We start from the raw sequence: 11,601 nt of genomic DNA, 5'->3' as shown, positions 1-11,601 counted from the left end.
CATTCCTCAGTGCAGCTTGTATAACATAGGTGATTTAAGAAAAGTGGTAATACACACACTGTCTGAAAATATCACCTTCCAAGTTAGACCTTGCATGCAGATTGTGAAGAATGAATGATGCTCCAGTTCTGTGTGACCAGGAGGAGTTACAGAGCTGGGAGCAGGCTGTGCAGAATGCAATTCCACAGCAGGGGAAGTCCCAGAGTCCCAGCACATAGGGAAGGGCACACAACCTGCCCACCCAGCCCTCCACCTCAGCCAGCAGAGAGAGCTGCGGCGGCAAGAAGGACAAGAAGAGATTCAGCAACCCCTTCTCAAAGAAGAAATCGAGAGAACCAGACACCACAGCTCTGGTGGCTCTCTTTAAAAACACTAAAAATAACATTTATAACAAAAGGTGCACATAATAAAATATGAATTGCTTTTTTTACTTTGTATTTGAAAAGGTTTGTCAGATGAACAACATATCTTTTATTATTAATGTTTATGGTTTAAAATGGAGATAGTAAACATGGAGTACGAACACTGGACACCTTACAGTGCACTTGTTGTTTATTATTATTAAAAGTGACAGTGTGTTATAGCTCTAAGCAAAGATTGATTACATACAGTATTTTTCTTTTTAAATTCTATCACTAATTTTACCTTATTCATTTTAAAAAGAAATAAATGGTTGTACGGCAATACTGCACTATAAGCACTGAAATTGAAACCAGAATTCTATGCAGTTTTGGCATGTTGTGGCTAATATTGTAAATGTTGTACCTGGGTTCACTTAGATAGTTTTCTTACAGAGTGTTACCATTCAAATGCAGCTTGGCTTCTTTTCTAGGAGCTGTACAGTACTGTGTAGCACAGGGGTCTCCAATCTTGGTCCTGGAGGGCCGTTGTCCTTCCTGGTTTTTGTTCCAGCTGTACCCTAAATTACTTAATTGGACCAATTAAGTGCTTTAGAAGCTTAATTGGTCCAATTAAGTAATTTAAGGTACAGTTGGAACAAAATCCAGGAGGTATACTGGCCCTCCACAACCAGGATTGGAGATGCCTGGTATAGAATATTAAAGGGGTTTGGGAAAACATGTCTATGGATATTCTTGATAAGAATTAGAGAGTCATTGTAATGAATGTCAAAAATCACCCTCTAATGTAACATTTACTTTCTCAATGTTTTTGAAGGTTTTTTTTTACAATGCAGCATTTTAGATAGAACAGGAACATTGTCTACTTTGGTTGGTTTGCAGGTTACAATTTAGTCGTGCAATTTTTTTTCAACATTTTTATTAGAGGTATATCACTAGATTTATATTATTAAATACAGATTTCACTCTAAAAAATGTTTTGTTTTTAATACAACTTGATGAACCACATAGAAAAACAAACCAGGGATTCAGAATCAGGGGGACTGTACCTTTGTGGTGTATATTAGACTGACACGGTTTCTTGTTTGTGAACGACCACGTCTGCCTTAGTGTTGCTGGCACACTGTACTACTCAACAGGTTGCCTTTGGCTTCTAATCTTTGTTTTGTGATGTATCCATTTCTTCAGCATTTTCAGCATTGTGTTTGTTTTGTTACAGCTTTTTTTGCACTTTTTAAAAAATGTACAACTCCAAATACTTGTTTTGCCATTCATCCTGTTTTTCAACCTTTTATGTATTTTTGTTGTTGTTGCTAACATGTAAAACCTAATAAAAGCAACAGTTTGGAGAACAGTGACTTTGTTCAACAGCTTCACTGGAAGCAGGGCATAACTTCAAAAATAATTTTTTAAAAATGACCTTTTGTTTAAGAAATCCTAATACAATAGGGCAAGGTAATTTCAGTTTTAAATCCTAAACGGATCTAAATACTACTGCTGTTGAAATCAGTTCTTTTTAGACAACACCAAAGCAAATCAAATGTACTGTTAAGATGTTTGGTGTTCATAACCTGAGTACACAAACATACCAATTCTAATCCCCCAGAGTTTAGTAGAGTGCCCAGTAATAAGCTCCATAATACCCCCTTCCTGTGTTACAGGTTAGAGGACCCCAAATTTTGTTTTCCTATCTAAACCTTGGGTAAGAAAAAGTTAAAGACTTTGGGTTGTATGCTGACTGCATCATTGGCACAGCATGCTTTAGCCAACAGTGTTTCAAGCAGTGGAGACAGCCCAGTTCAGCTGAGGTCTGCATGTCAGACAGTGGAGACACAGCCCAGTTGAGGTCTGTGTTTCAGACAGTGGAAATGCAGCACAGTTCAGCTGAGGTCTGTGTTTCAGGCTGTGGAGATACAGCCCAGTTCAGTTAGGGTCTGAGTTTCACATGCCTGATTTCTGCTATGACTGGAGGTGATGGCAGTAAGGATCAAGAGCAGGTCCAATTGAAAATGAAAGTCTCTGTTCTGGAATCCCCGCAGCACCAACTGCAGACAATGAACTTAGTCAAGAATCAGAAATGTAAATCAAATGCAATGCAAGCTGACCATTTATATAACAAAACAAACAAAAGAGATTAATCTCACTCATTCCCATTGACCATCGGTATTCTCTTTCCTCTTATTATCTGTCATGATCATGGCTTACATGGGGATATAGTGGAGGTGTCTTTGAAGAAGTTGGGCAAAGCCAGGGGAAATATGCTCCAAAATACACCCATGCCTTACCCGTTTGTTTGTGCACTTAGATACACCCTCCTTAGCTACAATAAATAAAGTGGAGGTTTTACAAGGATACAACATTAACCAAACACACTGACCCCAAATCTACAGTAAAAAGGATAGAGAAAAGCAGAATATGAACAGCACTGGCTGTTGTTGCAGGTCCAAGGTACTCAAATGAAAACTGCACTGTAATCTGGGAGTTTATTAGAGAAGTGGACCTTAGTGTTTATCACTCGTGGTTGCATCTTGTGATAAGTGTTGTAGTAAAACTAATCTTTTACCTCTGGGATACAGCTTCAATTATGCATGTGCAATTTGCAGTCTCAGTTTAAAATAAATATTCACGGCACATCTGAATTAAACTTTATTAAAACAATACAGACATACCTGTATACAGTAAAAGGCTCAGAATGAAGGTACCAATTAAAAGTAATTGATACCTATGTGAAAAGGCACTTGTCTTGAATCACATAACACTTTATGCAGAGACAATATTCCACAAACAAATGACAAAGAACTAAAAAAGGCCTAAAATTAAAATTGCCTTTTTTTTTTTTTTTTGACAAAAATTACAAAAAAAAAAAGGAACTAAATTTCTTACCCACATTAAATTTCAGCAGCAACATTTCTTGTGTAACTGAAGTAGTACATTTTTGCAGGGCCTGATTTCATTATATACAGAATTATTCAAAAGTCACTTGACAGGTTCAGAGATATGCCAGGGATCAATAAGCCCAGCAGAGCAAGGGCAGGTACGGACAGAAGACCATGGGGAAGAGGCAGTCACCTGGCTCACATGTAGACTCCTAGCAAGCAGCACCCAAGCATGGCTTTACTCAATGTGACCACTCTGTTCCCAGAACTGCTGGGGTTCTGCGATGACATCGCTACCCAACATGCAATGCAGTAGCCCACAGGAACAGCAAGCGCAGGCTGTCAAGTGGCCTGCAGGGTTATCTGATTGTCTGTTTTAAATCAGCCGACTTAATCTTCCTTACAAAATACGTTATTCCGTGCCAAGGTGAAAAGGTGCCAACCACCCACTCATCTGTCCCATGATCTACTGCTGCTTCCCGACAAGTTTCATCCCTATACAGGTTTTTTAATCCACCACTGCATAAATAGAAAGCATGCTGCCAAAGTCACCTTGTTAGGAGTCATCATTCAAATGCTTTGAAATCTTGCAGGGATATGGGAGCGGCTGGGATCGAACAGCTACTTTTTAAAATCATTGTTTTTAAAACAAGTAAAAATCATTCAATAAAACACAGTCATACAAAAGACTGCAAGAGGAGAGGTTACTCTGTGCAGAACCCAAAGGTCTATTAGCTTAACAAAAACCTGAACGGTTCACCAAACAAAAAGGTACCCTATTCCTACTCTACACAAAGAACATTATTTTTAAATGCTGTAAAACAGACTTCCATAAATGTGGGAGGACTGAGGCTTTCTTTAAATTACTGACATCATGGTTACCAACAAATTCAGCACAAGCATCCTGGTAACATCTGAAGCTACTGCAGACACAAACATAACTGAATGATGTGCAAGTGTCACAAAGACAGCTGTAGTGGGTGACTCAGACCAGAAACCAAGAAATAAACAGAGATGGAGTTTGGTGAAGCGGAGCAAATGGTCTCGCTCAGCATTTAATAGTGGACAGACAGACAGAAAATAAAAGGTTGTAAGACAAACAAGCACAGGACACGGCACTCGTAGCCAAAACAAAAAGACAAACAAAACAGACTATACAGAAAAAACACAGTGAACTTCTATTTTAACTATTATTATTACAATTACCTCGATCTCCAATCCCGTTCTCCACTCACCGAACACACAACGTAAAATACATACAGGGGCAGGCACTTTGCCACAGCAAGTACGAGAAATTATTTTTTGAAATGCATGCACTTTCTTTTTATACGAAATAGGAGTGCACAATTTAATGAGATTACAGTAATAAGTGTGACAATCTGAAATTGCCCCTAAAAAATGTACATCTTACTGTATTGATTGCTTACTTACTGTATTGACAACTTTTGGCAAACGATACACTGAAAAACTGCAATACATTGAACAGACTGGACAAACTTGATTTTATTGAACGTATAAAGTCACAGAAACGTTATTTGCAGGAAATAGCCATATAACCCCAGCTAGTTAACCCTAATCATCCCATCCATCTGAAGAATAAATCATGAAATTGTTGCACCATTAAACCAGGCTGGGGATGGGGGCTGTGTTCCATGTATTACTATTGGGAGAATCCCCAACACACGGGCAAGAACGCAGAACAAAAGCAAGCCTTCATTTAAATTGGGAAACAAACCAAAATAGGACACACAAAAACAAAAAAATAAATACAATTACATTAATTTAAAACAATATACTGCAAATTTTCAGGGTTCCCTTTATAGTACAATAGCAACCCAACTGTCTTCTAGGGGTACAGGGGATTTGACACTGAGCTGAAGGACACATGGAGAGCAGTGATTGGTGAATCTGTATACAAGGGGTTACTGTGCAAGAGCATTGTGACGTGTTGCTTTTTTTTTTTTTTTTTTTGTATTACTTTACAAACGGGGCGCCTCTCTCAATCCCAACATGTAAATGACCAGCCCGGGACCAGGCTGCACTGTTTCAATGCTCTGACGGAAAGGAAATGTTGGGACACCTAGAAGATAATGTGAAGGGAACAAAGTCTAATAGAGCAAGGAGTGTATATCCATCCTTTCTTGCAAGGCACCAAGGGATGGATATTTTAAATGACATCACTTATTTCTTGTGTGACAGAAGCAATAGAGCACTGAATAGAGCAAATGAACTACATCCATTTGAATGAGTTTATTAACAGGTACTAAAACAAAAGCCCTGAACAGCAAATCTTATTATCCCAGACAGTTAAACAGACTACTGGTTAATAATGAGGGGTGAGCAACCACAGCTACATTATGGCTCCATGGAAAGAGTTGAAATTGTTGTAATAAATGTGTTATTTTAGATAAAACTGTCTGTTTTCTTGTTTGTTTTTGAATATTTGTTGTGGCCAAAACATGTTTAACCATCTTAGCATTGGTTACTAGCAGTTCTGACCAGATTCACTCACCTTTGCTTCTTTGCATTACATAATCAAGCATTGCAGAGTGGGCTTGTGTAGGGGTCACAGGCCTCAGGTTGCACATCCCTTAATTATAAACCCTTGCTGTAAAAAAGAAAAAGATGGAGCAGCACTTTCCCTGCACACCGATTCTACCATCTCCAGTGTTGCAACTGAAAACAATAGCGCTAGTATTTCTGAAACACAAACCCGTTTCTAAAGCACTGCTGTGACTCGTGTAAATTCTTGTTCTGATTGAAAGGCAATCCCAAACTGCCCTGCCATTCCTAGTGCCAGCTTCACACATCCCATCGCTGAAATGAGCACACTGGCTTGATTTTGTAAAGGAGGAGAGGAGGGGTTAGATATCCTGTAGGAAGAGAGTCCAGACTGAAGTGGAAGCTGGAGAATGGTCAAGGTCCAGGAGGAGGGGTCAAAGGTTGCTCCCCCCCCCTCCCCCTCACACCACAGAAGCTCTCCAACTACTTGATGAGTTTATTCGCTCTCTGGTTGGCCTCATCAATACGCACTTTGTTTGTTTCAGCCTGAAAAACAAATAATGAACGCTTGCTTAAACTGCACAATTGTATCAGTTGTATTAACTGCTCTGTACTGAATTCCCCTTTTTAAAATGAAACATGTGATTTGTTTTGTTGTTTGCCATTAGATCTGTATTACTGTCACTCTGAATACTATCAATCAAATACAAGTCATGCAAAATCAAAGAAACTCCCTAAATGAAATGTCTGCAATTACAACCCTGTATACAGTTTTATGAATGGTAACCACTCAATACAGCAGACCATTAAACTAATCTAATACACCAATATGAATTACTATGCCCACGTTCATTTAACTTTCAGTAGAAGACAAACTACTAATCGGCTGTCCCAGGAGTAGTCTCTGTATTTTGTGCGAGTTCAAAGCAACTGAATTCCAGGTTTGTATATAAAAGGACTATAAGCATGCATTTCTCCAAGTTCAATATATCAACAAAAATTTTGTAAAAGTTATCAATACATATGTGCTGCAATTGTGGACTCAATTGCCTTATTTAGCAACCATTCGGAATTGGCATTTTAAGAGGGTTACTTGACACGTACTACCAAAGTGGTGATGTATTTATTTAGTACTTCACGAGAGTAAATTGATATCCTTAAAGTGCATCCCCTGGGCACTGTGCCCCACGAGGGCACAGCAGAAATCGCCTGACCTTCACAATGATGCGGTCAATCTGGTTGTTCTGCTTCTCAATCTCAGTGCCCATGTCCAATGCCATGTTCTTCAGGTTCCCAATGAGGCTGCCTACCTCCCACACAGGTTATGATACAATTAATAAAACATGAAAAACTGTTTGTCTTTACTATTGTGAACTTGCAAAATAAATTTTGTTTTATTTGCTTTTTTTTTTTTTTTTTAAGTAGCAATGTAAAACATTAAATAAACAGGATATCAACTACTGAAATATTTCAACTAGCTTAAAAGATACGCTACTATGACACATTTCTATTGTCTTGCCAATGTAACGCTCCATCCAGAATCCCCAGCTAAGACCGGTGACTTCATAGCCAGGATGCAAACCTCTGTGTTTTGTTAAGTTCCCTTATATTAACATCTCTTTGTACAGAGCCAGCTGACAGTGTATCGATAGAACTGAACCTTTAGACTCTGTACCAGTGCAGTGATAGATACCTCTTGACATAGGGTCCCCCTGGCCCTCCCGAGGAGGTCTGCTGTCCATTCTGGGTGGTGCTGCAGGGCTGGCTGGACACCACTTTTGCAGAGCTTTCTGTGCCGATGCCCCAGGTCTTCTTGTAGTGGTCGCTCACCTCAAAGTTCTTTGCTCTGCAGGAAACACAGCAGGGTCAGCTTTGCAGCAACAGCAATAGAAACATGCTGCAGTGATGATGAAGTTACCATCAGACACCATAGAGTGGTCAAGGGCAAAGACTATCACTAGTGCTATTAATTCTATCAACACTGCAGACCCGATACAGGTCGATGAAAAGTAAACCAAATAACTCAAAACTGCAGAAATGTAAACGAATATCAATATATAAATATGTAAATCAATGCCAGTTTGTATTTCATTTTTAGTGCAAGACACTGACGTTATTTAGGGGCTATCATTCTGAAAAGTTGTATAATGGCTGAAAGACTTAAATTCTCATAATTTTGCATTTTGGAGACTTCATACTTGGGTTAAACCCATATTAGAAGAGGAGACAGTGAGCTAATTCACCAACCTCTCAGCTATTCCAGGGTTTGAATCTGGCTCAAGTGTCAAATGAAATTAGCTACCAGTGGTCAAGAGTAATCCTCACAGTTTTGCACGTGTGTGTCTCTTAAATCAACTGCAGAAAACAGGCACTTCAGTTTCATTAACAGAGCACACAGTGTGAACTATTTGTAGAGATATGATTGTCACCTACTCAGCAGACAGACGACAGCACAGGCGGATTACCAGCAGATGGAGTCCCGCAAGCCGACAGATCCCAAATTAGGGGCCAATCCACAGAGGTTAGCAACACAGGCTTAGCACAAGTTAGGAGCAGCAGAGCAAAGAGAAGAGACTGGTGGCAATGAAAAGATCAGAACAGACAGTGTTAGCCATGTACACAATCTACTGAGCAACTGCACAATGACAAGAGCCCAGAGAATTTATTACAAGCACTCACTGTATTGGGCCACACACAAAGCTTTTTACACTTCTTTTTAAAATGTATTTTAAGTTTGGCATGTCAACATCATAGAGGTCTCGCCTTGTAATAAGACGTAATTTTAATTCAAGTAGAAACAGCAATTCATTTCGTTTAGGAATAAAAAAAACAATTGACTTTTAAATTATGCACTTAATCATAATGTGATTTAATTATTATTCTTTTCACCAAGGTTGTCTCAAATGTCTCTCATTTAATTGGAACAGCAGCTTATTCTAATACTTCTCCCGAGGCATCACCGACTGTATCTAAAAGTGTACTCTGTCAAAACTGACAAGTTTCATTTGTTGTGTTGTTGCTAGCAAGTGTATTTTGAGAAGTGGATGCATGTTTAGCACGCAGGTGCTGCTTCAGATTATGTTTGTGATACTGAAAGTTTCAATTTAGATATGTCAAAGTTGTTTTTAAATAAACTTCCCATTCACAAAGTCCTTCACTTTTAGTACTTGGCTCCATAATGCAGTTACATGACTAATCTCTATGTAAACGCCAGTTGCACTCATTGCATTACAGGCTCTCCGGTATACTAAAATAGTGCCGCAGGGAATGAATTCCAATATGCCAAAAGGGTGCACTTAATGTGCGTTTTAAAAAATAAAAATAAAAACTAACTATCTCCAAAGACATTAACGTTTAAATCGCAGAAGTTAACTACAATTAATTGACAGCCCAAATTTAATTTACATCTTATTATATGATGCCTGCAATCACGCTGAACTCTAAATGACTGCAAACACCATTAAATAGAAATGTTAAATTTAACACTTGGGTAAATGCTTTATCAATATGACCCGTAAGTGTTTTTCTAGGGCACCGACAGTTTATTTGTAGTCATAATCAGGGCTTCAAAATCTATTTTATTGGCATCATCATTGATCCCTTGTGACACTGTTGTTCACCCCCACCAGCACACACACTTGGACAGGGCTTCAGCAGATTTTTCATGAGCCACACTAAATCAAAATGAACCGTAGAGATCATGCTCAAGGGTCCGGGTTCAAAGGGTACTTTATTAACAATAACAAAACAGCACTTCCCCGGTCTGTGATCACAAACACCTGATTTTCAAATCAATTCTATTAAATTGTGCATATAAACCACAAAAATATCTTCTATACCTATGCTGGTATAGTATAGTGCCCAGGGTGGGTTGCCAGTTTGTTAGAAGAAGCTCCCCCACCAGGATAAGACATACAGAGAACATCCTTGTGCATCCCCAGCTGAAACTGGGTTCATGTTTAGCATGATTTACATGCAATTACCATGCATCCAAAACATAGCATGGTATTGTAATGCATGAAGTGCTGCTATTTCTAAAGAAAAGTTATATTTAAAAACAAACAAAAAAGGCAAAGGTCACCACATTAGTTTAAACAGAATGCCACCTGCAGGGTAATTATTTCAAGGTAGCAAAAAATACACACCAGGTAGCAATTTAAATTTTTTAAAAACCTATTCTACAGAGCATCATCAAGCAGCTTAAGGTAAAGCTCAACCCAAGACTGTCCAGGTATTGTAGCTTGAACTATTCACATGGTAATAGTTCAAGCTACAAATTGCAGGAAGTTTGCCCAAAACGTTTCTGGTGTTACACAGGCTTTAACGCTGGAAGGACCGGAGATATACTCATACCTAGAAGCCCCGCAGCAGTCTGAGAGCTGTGTTCAAAACACTACATAGTATAATGAAAGGAGAAACAGTCGGACGTAATTTGTTTTTTTTTTTGGTTTGTTTTTTTACTGAGTACACCACAGACATCTGAACAACCAAAGCATATTTTTATTTATATATAATTATATATAATTGTGCATTGTGTTATATATATATAATAAATAAAATGCTTCAGGACCCTAAGTGAACAAATAACACACAATTTAGATACTTATTTCATGTATTTATTAAAGAAAGTTATGCAACACCCAATACCCCAGTGTGAAAAAGTAACTCGCCCCTTAGACTCAATAACTGGTTACGCCACATTTAAGCAATAACTGCAACCAAACGTCTCCTGTAGTTATTGATCAGTCTCTCACAGCGCCGTGGAGGAATTTTGGCCCACTCCTTCATGCAAAACTGCTTCAACTCAGTGATATTTGTGGGTTTTCGGGCATAAACTGCTCGTTTCAGGTCCTGCCAAAACAACTCAATGGGGTTTAGGTCTGGACTTTGACTAGGCCATTCCAAAACTTTAAATTTCTTGTTCTTCAACCATTCTGATGTAGACTTGCTTGTGTGTTTCGGATCGTTGTCTTGCTGCATGAGCCAGCTGTGCTTCAGCTCACGGACGGATGGCCTGACATTCTCCTGTAGAATTCTCTGATACAGAGCACAATTCATGGTTCCTTCAATGATGGCAAGTCGTCCAGGTCCTGATGCAGCAAAGCATCGCCAAATCATGACAATACCACCACCACGCTTGACCGTTGGTATGAGGTTCTTACTGTGGAATGCAGTGTTTGGTTTTCGCCAGACATAATTGGGCCCATGTTTGCCAAAAAGTTCCACTTTTGACTCATCTGTCCATAGAACATTGTTCCAGAACTCGAGGACCATCCAGGCGCTTTTTGGCACACTTGAGACGAGCATTCATGTTCTTCTTAGTGAGCAATGGTTTCCGCCTTGCTATGCCATGAATCCCGTTTTTGCCCAGTGTCTTTCTGACGCTGGAGTCATGAACACTGACCTTAGCAGAGGCTAGAGACGCCTGCAGATCCCTGGATGTTGTTCTAGGGTTCTTTGTGACTTCCTGGACGATTTTACACCTTGCTCTTGGAGAGATTTTGGCAGGACGGCCACTCCTGGGAAGATTCACTACTGTCCCAAACTTTCTCCATTTGGACAATGTGGCTCCGACTGTGGTTTGGTGGAGCCCCAGAGCCTTAGAAATGGCTTTGTAACCCTTTCCAGACTGATAGGCATCAACAACTATTTTTCCTTCAGGAATTTCTTTTGATTGTGGCACGATGTGCCACTCGAACGTGTGTGCTGATAACTTCACTCTGATGGTAAGGGCCAAAGTTAGTCAGATATATATTGGGCAGGGCTGGCCCAAATCAGGCCTAATTGTTAACCAAAACATTCAAACAGCTGACCCTAATTATCCCTTTAAAATTGGGTTGAGTTAACTAAGGGGTCAATAACTT

General features: G+C 39.3%; 1 protein-coding gene across 4 annotated transcripts in view; it reads right to left on the bottom strand.

Moving 5' to 3' along the window:
* Positions 1-4,888: 4,888 nt before the first annotated feature.
* LOC121330047 (synaptosomal-associated protein 23-like) overlaps positions 4,889-11,601 on the bottom strand; it is a 15,067-nt gene continuing 8,354 nt past the window's right edge. For all 4 annotated transcript variants that reach the window (XM_041276286.1, XM_041276285.1, XM_041276289.1 and 1 more), the window contains 2 exons: positions 7,431-7,583; positions 4,889-6,283 (listed from right to left, as the gene is read on the bottom strand). In XM_041276286.1, the coding sequence (XP_041132220.1) occupies positions 6,199-6,283; positions 7,431-7,583 (238 nt within the window). In that variant the 3' untranslated portion in view covers positions 4,889-6,198. The remainder of the gene's footprint in view (positions 6,284-7,430; positions 7,584-11,601) is intronic.

The sequence above is a fragment of the Polyodon spathula genome, chromosome 17, assembly GCF_017654505.1.
Source record: "Polyodon spathula isolate WHYD16114869_AA chromosome 17, ASM1765450v1, whole genome shotgun sequence".
In the NCBI taxonomy this organism is placed as follows: Eukaryota; Metazoa; Chordata; class Actinopteri; order Acipenseriformes; family Polyodontidae; genus Polyodon; species Polyodon spathula.
Note: the sequence above shows the minus strand (reverse complement) of the source record. Positions and strands in the feature narration are given on the sequence as shown.